This window comes from Mirounga leonina, unplaced genomic scaffold (genome assembly GCF_011800145.1).
Source record: "Mirounga leonina isolate KUSES-001 unplaced genomic scaffold, KU_Mleo_1.0 Mir_53, whole genome shotgun sequence".
In the NCBI taxonomy this organism is placed as follows: domain Eukaryota; kingdom Metazoa; phylum Chordata; class Mammalia; order Carnivora; family Phocidae; genus Mirounga; species Mirounga leonina.
In genome coordinates, this window is record NW_023270807.1 from 65,837,348 (window position 1) to 65,858,473 (window position 21,126).

At 38.8% G+C, this 21,126-nt stretch overlaps 2 protein-coding genes across 3 annotated transcripts in view; one reads left to right on the forward strand and one right to left on the reverse strand.

The window, feature by feature from the left end:
* The window catches only part of METTL24 (methyltransferase like 24), a 155,173-nt gene that overhangs the window by 81,977 nt on the left and 52,070 nt on the right, over nt 1–21,126 (reverse strand). The gene's annotated exons all lie outside the window — the stretch shown is intronic.
* Nucleotides 13,970–14,613, forward strand: LOC118001593 (signal recognition particle 14 kDa protein-like). Its single transcript, XM_034991806.1, has one exon. The coding sequence runs from the start codon at nt 13,990–13,992 to the stop codon at nt 14,356–14,358; it is 369 nt and encodes a 122-aa protein (XP_034847697.1). The 5' UTR covers nt 13,970–13,989; the 3' UTR covers nt 14,359–14,613.

A 21,126-nucleotide genomic window follows, 5' to 3' on the forward strand; every position in this document is an offset into this window, starting at 1 on the left:
AAAAAAAAAAAAAAAGAAAGTACCATCAGGGGCACCTGGGTGGCTCAGTCGGTTAGGCGCCTGCATTCGGCTCAGGTCATGATCTCAGGGTCCTGGGATCGAGCCCCGCGTCAAGCCTGCTTCTCCCTCACCCACTCCCCCTGCTTGTGTTCCCTCTTTCGCTGTCAAATAAATAAATAGAATCTTTAAAAAAAAGAAAGAAAGAAAGAAAGTACCATCAGTACTTGCACATGTTTGTTTTATATAAAAACATTGTTGGCCAAATCCCTATCCTTCTTACTTCCAGTAACCCTATCAGGCCAAAGTAGTTATTTCACTGAAGGTGCTGACTTTTTCATTTCTGCATCCCTTGTGTTGTTAAATGAATAAAAGTCATTTTGAGAGCTGACCTGACCTTCCAGTGGGGACAATATACCTTCTGTTCATGTTCTTTGCTAATGTTTTTGGCTCCCCTGCATATTACCACTTTTTACAAGGAAGCTAGCTAGACAAGGCTAAGCTCTATCTCTTTACTTCCCTCTTGGGTTAAAATCTAGATCGGGGGAAGAAACTGAGACCAATGGCTAAGGAAGGGTTAATAGGTGATTGGTGAGTTCAATATTCTATGAAATTTTAAGATCCTGGCTGTCCTGTGCCTGAGACCAGAGATTGTGTCCCTCAGACCAATATCCTAAGGCAGAACCACCAATGATAGCCATTAGCTGAATAGCAAAATCTCAGTGAACCAGAATTTAACCACAGGAGAAAAATTCCTACTTGTCATAAAGCACTGTCTTGGGCAGTATGGGGCTTATAAATCTGTCAAAATAACTTTCTATAGATCCATTTTAAGGGACTTGAATGCTAAGAGAACAGATTCATATAAGAAATCTTGTGGTTTTTTTTTTTTAAAGATTTACTTATTTTAGAGAGAGAGAGCTGGGGGGGAGGGGCAGAGGGAGAGAGAGAATCTGAAGCAGACTCCCCGCTGAGCACAGAGCCAGACTTGGGGCTCAATCGCATGACTCTGAGATCATGACCTGAGCTGAAATCGAGAGTCAGATGCTTAACCAACTGAGCCACCCAGGCACCCCCAAGAAATCTTGCTTTTAAAAAATGAAAACAAGGGCCACCTGGTTGGCTCAACTGGTAGAGTACGCGATTCTTGATCTCAGGGTCGTGAGTTTGAGCCCCGCATGGGGTGTAGAAGTTACTTAAATAAAACTTTAATTTTTTTAAAGATTTATTCACTTACTTTAGAGAAAGAGGGAGAGAGTGAATCTCAAGCAGACTCCCCACTGAGCACGGAGCCCATTGTGGGGCTCGATCCCATGACCCTGAGATCATGACCTGAGCCAAAACCAAGAGTCAGATGCTCAACCAACTGAGCCACCCAGGCACCCCATAAATAAAACTGTAAAAAATAAAAATAAAGAATGAAAACAATTTCCACAGAAGGTCCTAAGATAAGTGCACACCCAGTTCTATCTTCTACAACCAAGTACTGTACCATAAGAGTGAAGTTCAAAATGACATTACAGTATTGTCAAATACTCGCTTTGCTCGCTCTGTTTTATTAACAAGGCCCTATCCCTATTAATGACTGGTTTAGGCTCCGGTGGACACTGGATAGAGGCGGTTGAGCATTCAAGTGCTGAAGTGGATTAATGATGAAAATTAATCAACACAATCTTATCAATTTTAAGTTTCAAACTAGTAATGTGCATTTGTTGTCCTATTTGAGAATATTCAATTCTGCTACAGAAAACAAGAAATCGAATGGGATAAGTAAAACTTAGAAGATGTGTTAAGTATAGGTAAGTAACCCAGGAAACATTAAGCATAAGTAAAGTAAGTAGTAGAGACATGTGCTGAACATACACAGGGATAGAAATGCTGAGTAAACATTAAATATACATGAGGTATATGAGTCACCCAATATTTATGAGGTCTTATATTGGCCACCCATGGTTTATACTCATTCTGGCCCCACAGGTATTCTGCCAAATAAAACTCAAAGCTGCTCTTAGAGCAGTTAGTGAGTTTACAATTTTGGCCAGACATACTTGTCCTGTGTCTCTCCATTTGAGCCTCCTTGCTCCAAACCTCAACTCTGTTCCTCATTACGACACCATCGGCATGGAAGGCTGATGAGAAAAGAAGAAGGGGAGGGGGGGAGGGAGGAAGATGATGGGAGTAGGTGGGGGAGAGGAGGAAGGAGAGTGGGACTGAGACTGACCAGCAGACCAGGACTCATGCAGTGTGGTCTTTCTATCTCACTTGTACCAAATTCCAAATACATGAACCTACTCCATCTCTGTCCCTTATTTCTCACTGTGTGTTTTTAATTGATTCAATAAAACATGTGATTCAAGCATCTTAATTTGTGATCTGTAACCTGTGGGATAGCTTACCTGGTAGTATATTTGGAGACTATACTGCATCAAGGTAATTTCCCACATGACAAAACTCATCAGTGTTTCTTAAGCCTTCATACGGTCTACTAATTGTCTGCCACCAAGGGCCAAGAGAAGAAAAATAAATGAAAGGTGGCAACCAATTATTAATGAGGAAACCTGAAGTAGTCAATCCTGTTTAATCCTACAGCTTGGTTACACGTGGTCCTTGTTGTGACTTTATAGTACATACATATATAGTCTTGGTTTCTCCTGGTAAAATTATCACTAAGTCAAATGGTTAAATTATTGGTATTTGATGATATTCCACAAAGAGGACAGTGGTCTATAAAGAAGGCTATGATCTCAAGATGCTCAGCCAGCCCAGCAAGTTTCACTACCATCATTTTAGAAAGCTGCTCATTAACAGTGTGAAACTAACTCATTTCACTGCACCTATATTTACTTACTACACATTTCACAGGGGCCAGGCACTATGCTCTGTGCTGCATTGGAGAAAAGGTAAACATGATAGATCACCATCTCAAGAATTTCACAGTGTACTGTAGAGATACACAGTGTATCACAAAGATACATGAAGTACCCAGGTAATTATGATACCAAAAAAAAAAAAAAGCTACGTTCCATAAAAGGCATGCAAACAAAACTTTATGGAAATTCAAAAAAGTAAGCAATCACATTCACTGGAAGAATCCCAGTAAAATAAAATGGTACAAACTCTCTCAAGGATAATTTAGCCATGTGTATGAACAGCCTAAAAGACTGCACAGTTTATGGTAATTAAGAACAGAAAATAATCCATGTACATGTCTAAAATATTTAGAGTGGTTAAATAAACTCTGATACATCCATTCACTAGAAAATATGCAGCTCTTAAAAATTACATTGCAGGTAGGTATTTCATGAAGTGTTACGGGAAAAGTTTAACATACACATGATAAAAAAAAATGTTCCAACTCTTCAAAAGGACAGGCAGTGAAATGTCTTTCTCCCACCCTAGAATCTCCGATTTAACTTGGAGATCTTTCCATATCAGTGAAATACAGATCTATAGCATGTTCTTTATCAGTCCGAGTACAATTGTATGGGCTTTAAATATATTTTACTTATTCGGTCCCCTGTTAAAAGACAATTACCCTGTTTCCAGAATTTTGCTATTACAAACAATGCTGCAATATATCTAGATGAAGTGTCTATTTTATGTCTATATTATTATATGTGAAAATGTTCAAGATATTATGTTAAGTAAAAAAAAACAAAGGCAGATGAACGTCTGGTTTCCAATTCCTCATGTAGGAAGTTGGAGGTTGCTACTCCATCCTAGCAACAAATAAAAGGCTGAACACACTGAAAAATCAACACCTCTTGGATCTGTGAGAGAGGAGGACACAGCCCAAGATTCAAGAACAAGAAGTACAGAGAGAACACCAGGAGGCTTGGCTTCCCCGAGCACAGTCTCAGTAGGAGCTGGTGCCAAGGCTAGAAAACCTGAACTGTAATTGACAAAAGTGCTGGAGGCTCAGTATGGACAAGTCTGAGAGTTAAAAATTCCAAGGAGACCCAGTCATAGAGGGTCCCCACAGTATTGTGAGATTTACTCTCAGGAGTTTGACCGTATTCCCAAAGTAAACATCAGAGAAAAGTCCCCTCAGACTTCGGGCAGGGGGCATCATTTTTAAATATGTCAGAGCTTCTGTTTTTCCTAACAAGGCTGCCCTCAGGAGAAACTGGCTAACCTGAACTTCGCCTGCTGGGGGATTCTTAGAGCCTAACTAACCTGAGGAGGGGAAATAGCCAACTCTAGCCCACTCTAGCCATCCTGTCCCACCTAAAGTAAGAGAAAAAGACTGAAAATTCTTGAGAAGTTCACAGTTCAGAGGCATATGCTCACTTAAAGACTGAGACCTAATCATAGGGCATAGAACACCTCTCCTCCCCCTACACCTTACCATCACATTCCTAAAGGCCTATTTATAGCAGTTCCTTTTATGCAATACATCAGGTCTGGCTATCAAGAAAAATTGCAAGGCATTCTAAAAGGCAAAAAACACAATTTGAAGAGACCAGAAACAGACATGGCAAGGATGTTGGAATTATCAGACTGGGAATTTAAAACAACTATGATTAATATGCTACAGGCTCTCATGAATAAAGTAGATAGTATATAAGAACAGATGGGCAATGTAAGCAGAGATGGAAATCCTAAGGAAGAATAAAAAAGAAATGCTTGGTATCAAAAATACTGAAACTCTAGCCCTAACCCTTGATGGGCTTACAAGTAGACTGGACTCAACCTAGAAAAGAATCTCTAAGCTTAAGGATATATCAATAGGGGTGCCTGGGTGGCTCAGTCGGTTAAGCATTTGCCTTTAGCTCAGGTCATAATCCCAAGGTCCTGGGATTGAGCCCCATGTATGACTCTGCTCAGCGGGGAGCCTACTTCTCCCTCTCCCTCTGCCTGCCACTCCTCCTGCTTGTGTTCTCTCTCTCTCTGTCATATAAATAAATAAAATCTTTTTTTAAAAAAAAGGATGTATCAATAAAAACTTCCAAAACTGAAAAGCAAAGAGAACAAAGACTGGAAAAAAAACAAAAACAAAAACAAAAAAACATCAGAATAGAACATCCAAGAACTGTGGGACAACCACATAAAATACAACATACACATAATGGGAAACCAGAAGAAGAAAGAGAGAAAGGAACAGAAGAAATATTTGAAATAATAATGACTGAGAATTTCCCCAAATTAAAGTGAGACATCAAACCACAGATCCGGGAAGCTCAGAGAATACCAAACAAAATATATACCAAAAACCTACACCTAGGCATATCATTTTCAAACTATAGGGAATTAAAGATACAGAAAAAATCCTGAAAGAAGTCAAAGGGGAAAAAAAAAAACTTACTTACAGAGGAAGAAAGATAAGAATTACATCCTAGTTCTCTTCAGAAAACATGCAAGCAAGAAGAGAGTGGAGGATACTGTTTACCCAAAGAAAACAAAAATACTCATTTGAAAAGATACATGCACCCCTACATTTATTGCAGCATTATTTATAATAGCCAAATTATGGAAGCAACCTAAGTGTCCATCCTATAGATGAATGGATAAAAAAAATGTGACACACACACACACACACACACTGTAATATTACTCAGTCATAAAAAAGGATGAGTTCTTGCCATTTGCGACAACCTGGATGGACCTAGAAGGTATTATGCTAAGTGAAATAAGTCAAACAGAGAAAGACAAATACCATATGACCAATAAAACAAAATCTAAATTTTAAAAAATCTAAAATAAAAAATCTAAATCTAAAAAAACAAAACAAATGAATAAACAATCAAAAAGCTAAAACAGATCCATAAATACAGAAAACAAACTGATGGTTGCCAGAGGAGCGAGGGTAGAAAAGCTAGGCAAAATGAGTGAAGGGGGGGTGAGAGATACAGGCTTCCAGTAATGGAATGAATAACTCACAGGGATGGAAGGTATAGCACAGGGAATATAGTCAATGATATTATAATAGTGTTGTATGATGACAGATGGCAGTTACACTTGTGGTGAGTGTAGCATAACAAATAGAGATATTGAATCACTATATTGTACATCTGAAACTAATGTGACATTGTGTGCCAACTATACTCAAATTAAAATTTTTTTCAAATTCAAAAAAGAGAGAGTGGAGTAAAATATTTAAAGCACTGAGAGAACCACTGACCTGAATTCTGTACTCTGCAAAATTATCCTTCAAAAATGAAGGAGAAATAAAACTTCCTTGGACCAACAAAAGTTGAAGGATTTTGTTGCCAGTAGGTCTGCCTTGCAAGAAATGTTAAAAGAAGTTCTTTAGAGAGACGAAAAATGATATAGGTCAGAAACTGGGATCTACATAAAATAAGAAAGAGCTTTGAAGAAGGAATAAGAGAAGGTAAAGTAAAACCATATTTTTCTTACTCTTAATTGACCTAACAGATAACAGTTTGTTCAAAACAGCAATACCAACAAGGTATTTTATTGTGTATGTATATGTATATATCATATGCTTATATGTAAGTAGAATGAATGACAGCAATGATACAAAGGATTGGAGGGAGAAATTAAGATTATTTTTTATTATAAGGTATTCACACTATCCAGGAAGTGGTATAGTATTATTTGAAAGTCAATTTGGATTAGCTATAAATGTGTAATGCAAATCTAGGGCAACCACTCACTAAAAGAAAGTTTAAAAAAAGAGCTATAAAATGATATGCTAAAAAATAAAAAAAGTGGAATCATATAAAATGTTCAATCCACAAAAGCAGGAAAAAGTGGAAGACAAAAACAGAAACAACAAAGATAAGAAATAGAAAACAGTAATGAATATGGTATATATTAATCCAACTCTTTCATAATCACTTTGAATGTCAATGTTCTAACTCTATCAATTAGAAGACAGAGACTGTCAGAGTGGATCGAAAAACAACCCCAACTATATACTATCTACGAGAAACCCACTTTAAATATAAAGACACATACAGATTAAAAGTAAACAGAGAAAAATATACTGTGCTAATACTAATCAAAAGAAAGTAAGACTTCAAAGCAAGGGAAGTTATCAGGGATAAAGGGGTCAATTCTCCAAGAAAACATAACAATCTTAATATGCATGTGCCTAACAACAAAGTGTCAAACTGTGCGTGGCAAAAACTAATAGAATTATGAAGTGAAATAGGTGAATCCACTATTGTAGTTGGAGATTTTAATACCTCTCAGAAATGGCAGACCCAGCAGGGGAAAATCAGTAAGGGCATAGCTGAACTCAACAACACCATCAATCAACTGTATATGATTGATATCTATAGATCACTTCATCCAACAACAGATTACACATTCTTCTCAAGCTCACATTGAGCATTTACAAAGAGAGACCACATTCTGGACCAGAAAACACGCCTTAACAAATTTAAAAGAGTAGAAATCACACAATGTCTGCTTTCAGACCACAGTGGAATTAAACTAGAAATCAATAACAGAATGATAGTTGGAAAATCCCCAAATACTTGGAGATTAATAAGCAAACTTCTAATAACACAGGGATTAAAAAAGAAATCTCAAAAGAAATTTTTTAACATTTTGAACTAAATGAAAATGAAAACAATTTATCAAAATTTGTGGAATGCAGAAAAAGAAAAAAAAGTTGTGGAATGCAGTGAAGGTAATGTTTAAAGTGAAATTTATATCATTGAACGCCTATATTAAAGAGAAAAGATCTAATATCAATAATCTAAGTTTGCATTGCAAGAAACTAGAAAGAGAGCTAATTAAATCCAAAGTAAGCAGAATAAAAGAAATAATAAGAGAAGAGAAATCAACAAAATTGAAAACAGGAAATCAATAGAGAAAATCAGTGAAACCAAAAGCTGGTTCTTTGAAAAGATCTATAAAATCAATAAGCCTCTAGTCAGGCAAACTAAGCAAAAAAGAAAGAGGACACAAATTACTAATATCAGAAATAAAAGAGGGGACATCACTACAAATCCTATGGACACCAAAAGGATAATAAAGGAATTCTATGAACAACTCTATGCCCACAAATTTGAAAACCTAGATGAAATGGACAATTTTTTGAAAGACACAATCTGCCAAAATCCACACAAGGAGAAATAGACTACATGAACAGGCCTGTATCTATTTCAGAAATTGAATCAATAATTAGTAAACTTCCAGAACAGAAAGCATCAGGCCCAGATGAGTTCACCAATTAATTCCACCAATCAATTAAGGAAGAAATTATACCAATTCTTGACAATCTCTTTCAGGGGATAGAAGCAAAAGAAATACTTAAGTATAAGTCTAACAAAATCTGTACAAGATCCGCATGAGGAAAATCATAAAACTTTGATGAACAAAATAAAATAAAAACTAAATAAATGGAAAGATATCCCATGCTTGTGATTAGGAGGACTCAAAACTGTCAAGATGGCAGTTCTTCCTAAATTTGATATAGATTCAACACAATTCCAATCCACATTCCATCAAGTTATTGTGTGGATATCAACAAACTTATTCTGAAGTTTATATGGAAAGGCAAAAGACCCAGACTAGCCAATGCAATATTGAAGGAGAAGGACACAGCTGGAGGACTGACAGTATCCATCTTCAAGACTTACTATAACACTATGGTCATCAAGATAGTTTGGTATTGGCAAAAGTATAGACAAATAGATCAATGGAACAAAATAGAGAGCTTAGAAATAGACTCACATATAAATAGAGTCAACTGATTTTTGGCAAAGGACAGCATTGGAGGAAAACACAATCTTTCAACAAATGGTGCTGAAACAACTGGATATCCATATGCCAAAAAAAGAAAAGAATCTAAACATAGACCTTACACCTTCACAAGAATTAATTCAAAATAGATTACAGACCTAAATGTAAAACACAAAACTATAAAACTCCTAGAAGATAATGTAGGAGAAAATCTAGATGACCTTGGGTTTAACAATTACTTTGTCACATGTAATTAATTCAGAGGCACAATCCATGAAAGAAAGACTTGATAAGCTGGACTTCATTGAAATTTAAAACTTTCTGCTCTGTGAAAGAAAATGTCAAGAGAACGAAAAGATAAGCCACAGACTAGGAAAAACAAAACAAAACAAAACATTTGCAAAGGACACATCTGGTAAAGAACTGTTATCCAAAATATACAAGGAACTTTTGAAATTCAATGATAAAAATACCAACAATGAGCCAAAGGCCTTAACAGACAACTTGTCAAAAAAGATCTACAGATGGCAAATCAGCAAGTGAAAAGATGCTCCACATCATATGACATCAGAGAAATGTAAGTTAAAACAGCTATGAATACCACAATGCCCCTATTAGAATGACCCAAATCTGGAACACTGCCGACAGCAAAGGCTGTCAAGGATGAGGAGCAACAGGAATTCTCACCCACTGCTGGTAGGAATGCATAATGGTACGGTACAGCCACTTTGGAAGACAGTTTGGTAGTTTCTTAGGAAACTAAACAGACTCTTGCCATACGATCCAAAGGAATTGAGAACATGTTCACACAAAAACCTGCCTGTGGATATTTATAGCAGGTTTATTCATAATGTCAAAACTGGGAAGCAACCAAGATGTCCTTCAGTAGGTGGCTACATAAATAAACTGTGGTACATCCAGATAATGGAATATTAGTCAAGGCTAAAAAGAAATGAGCTATCAAGCCATGAAAAGACATAGAGGAAACAAATGCATATTATGAAGTGAAAGAAGTGAATCTGAAAAGACCACATACTTTATCATTCACACTATATGACAATCTAGAAAGGGAAAAACTATGGAGACAGTAAAAAGATCAATGGTTGCCAGCATTTTGGGGCAGTGGGAGGAGGAGGTGAATAGGCAGAGACAGAGGATTTTTAGGGCAGTGAAAATATTCTGCATGATACCATGATAATGGATATATGTCCTTATACATTTATCCAAACCATGTACAACACCAAGAGTGAACGATAACATAAACTATGGACTTTGGGTGATTACAATGTGTCAGTGTAGGCTCATCAATTATAACAACTGTACCACTCTGGTAGGGGGTGTTGATAATGGGAGAGGTTGTGCATATGGGGGGCAGGGGTATTTGGGAAATCTCTGTACCTTCCCCTCAATTCTGCTGTGAACCTAAAACTGTTCTAAAAAAGTCCATAACAAAAAGGAAATAATAGCATATACAGTATGACCCCATCTTAATTTTGTGAAAATATATTTACCATAGTGAGAAAAAGTCTGAAACAAAGACTACATATATTTTTTAAGATATTATTTATTTATTTGTCAGAGAGAGAGAGTGAGCAAGCACAAGCAGGGGGAGCTGCAGGCAGAGGGAGAAGCAGGCTCCCCGCTGAGCAAGGAGCCCAATGCAAGACTCAATCCCAAGACCCTGGGATCATGACCTGAGCCTAAGGCAGGCACTGAACCAACTGAGCCACCCAGGCATCCCAGGAAAGACTATATATATTAATAGTAGTTATCTTTGTGGTAGAATTACATGTGACTTTAATTGTCATCCTTTTCCTTTCTGTGCTCTCTATTATCTAAATTCTCTACAGTGGAGAAATATCATTCATATAACTTTAAAATATTAAATGGTTTTAAGAACAGCTTTGTGGATGAGATAGTAGTTGGACTAGGACTTGAAAGACAGGTGGGATTTTGATTTGCTCAGAAACAGAGATAATATTAGTGATAAAAGGAATTGTGATTGAAGCTCCATGGGGTGAGAAATTTTAGGCAACTTGGAAGTGTTTTGTCTCATTAGGTTAGAGCACAGAATACCTGTGGAAAAGTGGTAGTAAAGGAAGAAGTTGGAAAACTGCACTGAGATCTTGCACATCAGCTGCGGTGTTTATAGTTTAAATAGAGTAGGAAGCACAGGAGAGGAACAATAAAGACAGAGGTAAACAATAAAGACAGAGGTGAGCAACAGCACCTCTTTTCATTTAGTAAGAAAATTTAGTTATCCAGAATATTCCTGAGCAGTTCAGTCAACTGTTGGTATTATACTTGATAGATCTCCAAAAAGACAAAATGATCTAACAGGGGGTTTCAGAGACAGAGAGGTCAACCTAGAGAAAATACAATGTCATAAGGCAAATGTACTGAAAGAATCATTGCTACATAAAATACTTTCAAAGACATCAGTACTCACCACCCAAATGATTTCCCAACAATATATTCAATAAGCCTATGGGACTTTAAGTACTATGCCCAAGAGATGGACATGGGGAAGATGACTGAACTACAAGATTTTTACCAATATCATGAATCAGGTGGACTATTTGAAATGCAGATCAATTACATTTATGACTATCACTGCAGAAAGATTGATCCTAAGGACACTGCAGTGGTGTCTGGACATCAGATTCATACTGCTGTGTTCTAAGCACTTCCAAAATCCATTCCAGAATACTGATTCTCTTTAACATTTTCTGAAGTAAAGGGCTGACCTATTGGAGATTCTCCATTCCAAGAACATTACTGGGAAATAGTTTCCATACTCTCACCAGAGATCAATAGAAAGCAGAAGAACAAGAAAATATACCAAATGGTCCATACCATAATACTCCATTCCAGGTATTTAAATACTGCCTAAAACAATTAATATCAATCCAACTTAGTAACTATTTAAAAACAGCTCCCATCTGGGGAGCAACTGACCAGGCACTGTGCTAGGTTCTTTACCAACTTTTTGTCTTTAATCCCAACGGTCTTGCATAGAAGGTATTATCATTCCCATTTTACAGAAAAATAAAACATGGCTCAGAAGGCTTAATTCACCTGTGCTATTCACACAACTAACAGGAGATAGAGCTGGTGCCAGGGTCTTTTTGGCTTAAAGCCAGTGACCCTTCCACTGTACAACATGGCCCCAGTACCTGCCACCTGCCTCCAAAACAGCATTCTGAAAATGTCACCAGTATTGTTTTCCTGTGCCAATACCATGATCGGAACAACTGTGAGAAACCTTCAGGACTCATTTCAGACAGATAACTGGATCTCTGCAGTTTATCATCATAATAATGCTGTGGCAAACAGCAAAATCAATACAAATTTCCAAGGAAAGAGCTGTGCCAAATATTTTTGTGACCTTTTTTTTTGCCTCAATTGCCAGCAAAATAAAAAAACTGGATAGAATAATAACTATGTCTTTCATTGGTTTGGGGATCAGATACACAAACTCCTTTTATAAAACCAGAAGCAAGAAGTTAAAAGTCTCCAAATATAATGCCTATACATTTTGAATATCTCAAATTCCCTTTAAAAATCCCAAGAATTAAATTACAATTTAAGATATCTATAAATAGCATGGAATTGAGCAAAATGCTACTGATTTAAGCCAAATGAGAAAATGAGCAAGAGGCCCTTTTGCTATCTTTATAGAACAAAACTCTTTAGGGACTAGAAGCAGTGTTCTAAGAATAGAAAGAATATTTTCTCCCTGAATACCCCACCCCTCTCTAACTCCACTACACTTTCATCTTATACCTGCAGGCAGCTTTCTCTTTTCTCCCCCAAAGAAAAGGCAGGAACATATCTGGTGGAAATATCTCAACATCTTTGAATATTAGATGAGATACAGATTAAGAAAAAGAACACTATTGGAAAATACTTTGCATACTCTCACCAGAGATCAATAGAGGCAACCAAGGGAAAGCTAGTCATCTAGCTTTTCTCGGCCCTCCAGTGCCATTCCTGCGGAACAGAGGGAAGCTGAATATCAGGAAAGAAATAAAGGAAAGGGGTCCAATCACCAAGGGTCTGAATGGTGCATTTACCCACCTACCTGTTATCAAGTCCCTGCCATGGACTAGGCATCAGGAATACAAAAATAAATGGCATATGAGATTGGATTTCTCTATTAAACACTCCCGTAGCACATCACACTTCTTCGTAGGACTCATTACAGGATCACATGTCTGGTATTTTAGCTACATGCTAAATCTTAAGAGACTTGGTTATGGGAATGTAAAATGGTACAGCCACTCTGAAAAACTGTAAGGCAGTTTCTCAAAAAAATTAAAAATAGATTCCCATAGGATGCAGCAATTCCATTTCTGGGTATGTATCCAAAAGAACTGAGAGCAGGGCCTTAAAAAGATACTTGCACATCCATACTCATAGCAGCATTACTCACAATAGGCAAGAGGCAGAAACAACCCCATGGTCCACTGACAGATAAACAAAATGTAGTATATACATGCAAGGGAATACTATTCAGCCTTAAAAAAACAAAAACAAAAACAAGGAAAACCTGTCACATGCTACAACATGGATGAACCTTGAGGACATTATGCTTAGTGCAATAAGCGAGTCACAAAAGACAGATTCTGTATGCTTTCACTTATGTGAGGTACCTAGAATAATCAAGATCATTGAAACAGAAAATAGAATGATGGTTGCCAAGGGCTGCAGAAGGGGGGAATTAGTGTTTAATGGGAAGAGACTTTCAGTTTTGCAAGATGAAAATGTTCTAGAGGTTGGATGCACAACAATGTGGATATACAGATGGTTCCCAACTTATAATGGTTCAACTTATGATTTTTCAATTTTACAATGGTGCAAAAACAATATGTATTCAGTAGAAACCATACTTCATATTCTAATTTTGATCTTTTCCCAGGCTAGTGATATGGAGTATGATCCTCTGTCCAGCTCCCAGTCAGCCACATGATCACAAGGGTCAACAACCCATACACTTACAAACAGTCTGTACCCATTCAACGACTGTTTTTCACTTTAGTATTCAATAAATTACATGTCATATTCAACACTTTATTATAAAATAGGTTTTGTGTTAGATGATTTTGCCCAACTGTAGGTTAATTAAGTGTCCTGAGCACCTTTTAGGTAGGCTAGGCTAAACTATGACGTCCAGTGGGTTAGGTGTGTTAAATGCACGTTCAACTTACGATAGTTTCAGTTTACAATAGGTTTATCGGGACATACCCCATCTTAAGTTGAGGGAGATCTGTACTTAGCATTACTATACCCTTAAAAACAGTTAAACTGGGCAGGGGAGCTAGCAGCCCTGCAATGGTGCTGCTGGAGACCGAGCACTTCTTGACGGAGCTGACCAGACTCTCCCAGAAGTGCCCGTTATCCAGCAGCGTGTTCATCACCCTGAAGAAGTATGATGGTCGAACTAAACCCATTCCAAGGAAAGGTTCTGTAGAGGGCTTTGAGCCCTTAGACAACAATTGTCTGTTCAGAGCTACTGATGGGAAAAAGATCAGCACCGTGGTGAGCTCCAAAGAAGTGAACGAGCTTCAGATGGCTTACTCAAACCTACTGAGAGCTAACGGGGATGGGCTGAAGAAGAGGGACAAAAAAAGCAAGAGTAGGAAGAGCAAAGCAGTGCAGAGAAGGGCACCAGATACCCTGCTTTCACCAACTAACCACTGAATTACTATGTTTCCTTTGGTTTTTACTCTTGGCCACAAAGCTAGGTTTCTGGTTCCCCTATAATAACATTTCATGTGAGATGAGGGTCATTTTGGATGGAAGGAGGGCTGCAATGTTTACAGGATACTTGTAAAAAGCCAAGTTTATTTTAGAATTGGCTGATTGGCCTGTGTTGCATGGTTGTATATCCTGGGATTATAAAGTCTCTGCGGCCATCTGTGTGAAGAACAATGGATCGTTAAACCTGTATTTATCCGCAAAAAAAAAAAAAAAAAAAAAAGTTAAGATGGTAAATTTTACATTACGTATATTTTACCACATTTTTTAAAATTTCCTAATTAAAAAGAGATTTGGGGCACCTGGGTGGCTCAATCAGTTAAACAGATGACTCTTGGTTTCTGCTCGGGTCATGATCTCATGGTCATGGGATCCAGCCCTGCATAGGGCTCCATGCTCAGCACAGAGTCTGCTTGGGATTCTCTCCTTCTCTCCCTTTCCTTCTCCCTCCCCCTCTACCCCTCCCACCCCCTCACCCCCATGCACGTGCTCAGGCGCATGAGCTCTCTCTTTCTTTCTCTCTCTCTCTCAAATAAATAAATAAATAAAATCTTTAAAAAAAGAAAGAGACTTTTTTCCCTGTAGCTTCATTATTTAAGCACAGGTACTTGCATATGGAAGATATTTAACAAATATTTATTGAATGGATAGATGAATGGAGGAAGGGATGAATGGATGAATGGGCAGACAGATGGAAATATGAACAGAAGAGCAACATATAAAACAATAATTACTACACCATGTGAACACAGAGAAATGGACCCTTTGAATATGAAGAAAGGAAGAGTTCTTGTTATGGTTGATTCTGATATAATATTTACCATACAGAATTACTTTATCTTATCCATCTATGCCACAAAAAATTTTAATAGAGATTTAGTTTTTTCTGGTTAAATAATTTTTATTTTTTCTCTTATTTCTCTTTATTATAGTATAATCTGTCTTCTGACCTAGATGAAATTAAAAGAGAAAAATCCATTTTTTGTCACCTTTGCTCTTTCCAGCACCTCTTTTAATCCAAAAGGATAATGTGAAATAGAGCTTACAATCAACACTGCCGAAGATGAAAACAGGTGATAAGTTGCTTGCCCATTAGTTATTAATCAGCTGTCCTCCAGGGCATAGTGTTATGAAGCTGTGTCATGTAATAAACAGCAGGCAAAAAGAATAATCTCCATTTTCTGACTCTGAAATACAGGCATGTGCTATAAAACTAAATTGACATCTGTTAGCAGGCTTGTCACATGGATGGTTTTTTCCTGCAGAATCTGGAATAAATTAAATCTTAAAATAAAGATTGGAACAGAGAGACTGCTTTACATAATTCCTTCTAATGGCGTGCTGATTTTAAAGAGAAGTTCTTACAAGAAATCTTTCAGTATCATTTTAATTGCAAAACTGTTGAATGCCACTCCATGCTAGGAAATTAGTGTTTTTATAAGGTCCTTATGTTTTAAACTAAAAAGTGGCAAGTGAAACCTTCCTCAACTGGCTGGAAGATAAATCAGGTTTTACCTCCAAATAAATCTATGCCCACATTTTCCCCAAGAACCTGGAGCCTGTTTCATGGGTGGTTGGTTATGCATGGCACCTCTGAGCACCAGCATGGCTGAGCTCCCAGGGCAGAAATGGTTGGCCGGGGTGTGACCTCACAGGGTTTGCTCAGGAATACACTCCCTCAGAGAGCAAGTTCTGGGGCCTCTTACTGTCAAAAGCCATTAAGCATTTTTAAACACATATAGAGGAACTGGCAGACCTGGTGAAACTGGGCTGTGCAACACTGAACAGAACATTCTTCTACTGAACCACAGCCTCCTGCATGAAAGGAAGTCACACAGAGGGAAACCTTTATGGGCCCCTGAAGCTTAGAGCCCCTCTGTTCCCTCAGGATTCCTTTGGCTCTCCTTCCCAAAACTTTGTCAAAATGGCAAAATCCTCAGACAAATATACCCACCCCTGGTACACAGCAGTGAAGAAAACCAAATGCCAGCTCCCTAGAGGCTTGTTTCCTCTCTGAGTGAAATCCTCCCCTTTTGTAATAATTCCGGGTGCCTTTGAAAATCTCAAAAGACGTGACACTCAATCAAAATGCTTTGTTTTACATAAAATCATAATTCTGGTCTCCTTAAAATTCTTCATTCATTTCTCTCACCAACATGAAAATGTTTGCCTGCACAACCCTCCTCAGATGGTAGCGGTTCATATCCCACACCTTCTCATAGGGAACACTGAGGCACTGAGGACGAAGGAAGTCGGTGAAGAGACAGAGGAGGCTGCAGAAGCACACAGACTCTCAACCCCATTCTTGTTTAAAGGGTTTTATGCACAGGAGGGGAGGGGGGATTTGCAAATGGAAGGCTGAGTCACTAGAGGCCTCTCTACATGCTGAGGCTCTTCACAGGGTGATCTTCCTATTACCTGGGTTAGAGCTAGGAAGGAGAGCCAAAGGAATCCTGAGGGAGCAAAGGGGCAGCTCCCTGGGCTCCATGCCAGACCAGCTAAGTGAGAATCTCTCTAAGGTTGGTTCTGGGTTCGAAGTTTTAATCAAGGTCCTTAGGTGATGGGATTCTTTACTTGTGCTGTTATTTTTGGTTTGTTTTCTGGTGTTACCAAGTTTAACAATGCAATCTGAGAATCACTAGGTTATGCAGGTGGGAGTGGGTCTCTGGATTCCAGAGCACCTTTCAGACACAACTTCGCCAGTCATGGCTTCTGCCCAAGGAAAACACAAACCACCACTAGATCCAGATGCACCTAGCTCATTCTTCAAACAGGCTTTATAATCTACATGCTAGCTAAATACTGAATGTTTCGAAAAATCACTAAGAACCCAGAAATTTGCTTCACAGCAAATCTCACCATTATAGGTAAGTGAAAAAGGGTAGAAAGCCAAAACTCATTTTCTACATGTTGAGTGCAGAAGTTCTAGACCCACGTTCTCAAGATGGTTTGTCCTTTGGGTCCACTATAGATTGACAGAGACAGAAAAATGTCTCTGCATTTCAAATTGCAACTCAGGAGCGTAGCTGACTCATTACTCCTAAATTGCTACTGGTTTATTTCACAGAAACAGCCTTGTCATGATTAAATAGTATTTTTGCAAGACGAAGTTGCCTTCAAATACACAGAAAGATACACACCTCTCTTTGAAAAAGTAATATAAACAAGTCTAAGCAGAAGATTGCACTGGGCCTTAAAAGAGTCACCTGGATTTCTACCTTTACCATAACATATCTTGTTGCCATGGTGTTTTCCACCCAAATATTCTGAACATCAGTGGCTAAGGCCTCTGGATGCTCTAGCTGCCCCTTATTAATTCTGCGGTGGGGCTATGTGAAAAGATAAAGCATTCAAACTTCGATACCCTGCACGTTTATTTAGGAAGATACTGGGTATAAAGTCAGGTCAAGTATCCTACATATTTCCTGAGCACTTCACTAGGTAGTTGGGATGGGAGTCCACACAATGGAGTCCCTGCTCTTAAGCCATATACCCCTCAGTTAGGAACATACGTCTGAGACACAGAGATTTAGCTGGAGGGTAAACCATTAGTCACCTAGGACTTGGGCATGTCTGGGCCTTGAACTGGTATGGGAGACCACTAGGAGACATTTTTATAAAGGAGCTTCCCTCCTGAGAAAGAAATTTGTTCCAAGAAACCAGCAAGTTCGAAACAGGAATCTGGTACATGTTGGCACGAGAATGGAAAAACGGTCTGGAGCATAGCACATCATCTGTGCCTCATACCACCCTTAGCAGGGACTCAGGCTGAGGGTGGAGGACATTAGAACACAAGGTGGTCCAGGAGCACCTGGGTGGCCCAGTCAGTTGAGCAGCAGACTCTTGATTTTGGCTGGGGTCTGATCACAGTGTCCTGGGATGGAGCCCTACTCCTGGCTCCACGCTCAGCGTGGAGTCGGCTTGGGTTTTTCTCTCTCTCCCTCTTCCTCTGCCCTCTCTCTGTGCTTTCCCTCTCTTACTGAAATAAAAGAAAAGAACAGAAAAGAAAAGAAAAGAACATAAAGTGGTCCAGCGCTGGGCCTCTGGGGGGGGCGGGGGGACACAAATTACTAGTACATATCCTCTGTTCCTGTGTTTCTCAGACTATGGTACAGGCCTTTCTACTCAAGGTATGGCTCCCCAACTAGCAGCCTCAGCAGAGCTTGAGAGCTTGCTAGGAGTGCAGAATCTCAGGTTCTACCCCAGAACTTCAGAATCAACATCTGCATTTTAATTAGATTCCCCAGGTGATTCATATATACATTAAATATGAGCCACACTGGCATGAAAGATGGTTTAGGTCATACAAATAAGCATTTCAAAATCTTTTGTTTGTTAGGTATTTTTAATATGTATTAGAAAACATAATTAAGCCAGTTTACTCATGAGTCCATTGGTATTATTTCTCCAGATAATTCTAAGAAAGGTGAATCAGTTTAAAGTTGACTTAAAGAAAAGTATAAAAGGAAGATGTACCCCCCTATGCCAAACACAAACCGAAAAGAGAAAACTGTAAGAGAAGAACACAAAGGACATAAATTAAACTATATTTTAAAATAATAATAATAATAATGAAAATAAAGGAATCTAGAATGACATTTCACATAAATATTTATCAAAAAAACCCCTCAAAACAAAGCAAAACAAAAACTAGTAGAGCAGAACTAATAGCAAACAAAACAGAATTTAAGGCAAAGAAAATTTCCAGGAATGAAGAGTGACATAATCTATACATGCGGTGAAATTTTCTTCCTGAGTCTATCATTTTCCATTTCCACCAGCAAAGCATGGTGTTCACTCTAGGGCGGTATCAACATCTTGTTTATATTTGCCCATTTGATAAGCAAAAGAAAAGGGAATCTTCTTGTAGTTCAATTTCAAAGCGCTCCTTCTCTCCAGCACACCGGGGACCACACAGCAGACCTGAGGTCTGGTGATCCCGGGCGGGTTCCGGGCCCAGGGACTCAGGCCCCGCCCCTCCAGTGAGGGTCCAGGCGGACACCCCGCCCCGGGCAGCGTCCCCAGCCGGGGAGGACTCACCCCCGGCGCTGAGCTGCGCGAGTCCTGCTCCACCCGGTCCGCCGACCCGCAGCCCGAGGCCCCGCCCCCCACTTCTGCTCTGTATTAATTCTCAGCCGCTTATTTAATTTCTCTACAACACAGTGTTTACTTTCTACACAATCGCCAGCAAAGCTGTTCAGTGCCCCAGGGCAGCAAACAATAACCATTCTCTACGACCCTGTCTGAAGAACCAGTTGCCCTTAGTTTCGCACAAAGCTTTCATTAAAAACTCTTGAGTGGAATTAGGTGCGGTTATCAATTTCCAGGGAAATCTGATATATTTTCCCTGAAAACGAAGAAAGAGAGAAAACAGAAAATGTTTTCTATAAAATTTTGTAAAGACTTCCTGAAATGGTTAATTAAAAGTCTTTGAATTTAAAATCATTTTTTTTTTAAGATTTTATTTATTTATTTGACAGAGAGACACAGAGAGAGAGGGAACACAAGCAGGAGGAGTAAGAGGGGGAGAAGCAGGCTTCCCACTGAGCAGGGAGCCCAATGGGGGGCTCGATCCCAGAATCCTGGGATCATGACCCGAGCCGAAGGCAGATGCTTAACGACTGAGCCACCCAGGCACCCCTAAAATCATTTTTAAATCACACTGTGTTCTCTGATCTAATTCTCAAAAGCAATCCATTTAGGGAGTATCATGGTCCCCATTACACCAGCAATCAGAGCACCAGAGCAGTTAAATGACTCTCCCTCCTAGTGCCAAAAACTAAGGAGGGAATGGGTGCTTCAAACCTAAGTCACTGAGCTTCCAGAGGTAAACTCTAAGGCAGTCCTGTTACTCCTACTATCAACAGCATGGTAAAGACCGAAAGTAAAAACTTCTCATTAAGTTTTTGAGCCTGGACCATTTAGGATACTCTGTGTAATAAAGGCTTTAGAGAAAGAAAAAAAAAACATACATTATGATTAATATGAGCAGAAATTTCAGACTCACTATTTCTAGTACCATCCTGGAAAAATTCTTATGCATCGTTTACAGCAACAAGCACATGAGCAAGAAGACAGTTCATCATTACTAATGCTGGATCCAGGTGATCTTACTCCCTGACAGACTGGCTTCTGATTCTCCTGCTTTTGCTGATGCAGTTGCTCTCACCAGGTGCTTTAGAAATGTTTTTGATTTACAGTTGGAAATTAAAATTACCAAAGAGTTCTAAAAGCAGAATAGAAGCCCTATGCATCTTTCTGTCACCATCTCAGAGTTTGCCTTTCCTTTTGGCCTGAGTGGCTGGAATCTAGGGATGGATAAAAAGAAGAAGAAAAATCACAGCTTCACATGGAAAACAGCACCCAACTATATGAAACAGTTTAATGTCATGAGGTGAAAATAAAACAACAAAAATCCCCCTGGTTTCTAAAGTCACTAGCAGAAGAAATGAGTGAAGAAGGCAAGACTCAAGCACAGACGTGTGTGTGTGTGCGTGTATGTTCGTGTTCTACTTGCTTGCCCTGCCAGAGCCACATCCTATTTACCAGTGTCTGTACACATGCAGAAAAATGAAAACAGACCTTGCTTGCTGCAGGCCAGAATGGAAGTTTCCTTTTATCTGGCACCACATAGCTTCTAGAGGCATGTTCCTAATGGAAGCAATCATTCACTGATGGGTTTCATTTTCCTTGTTTTGTTTTAAAGCATTC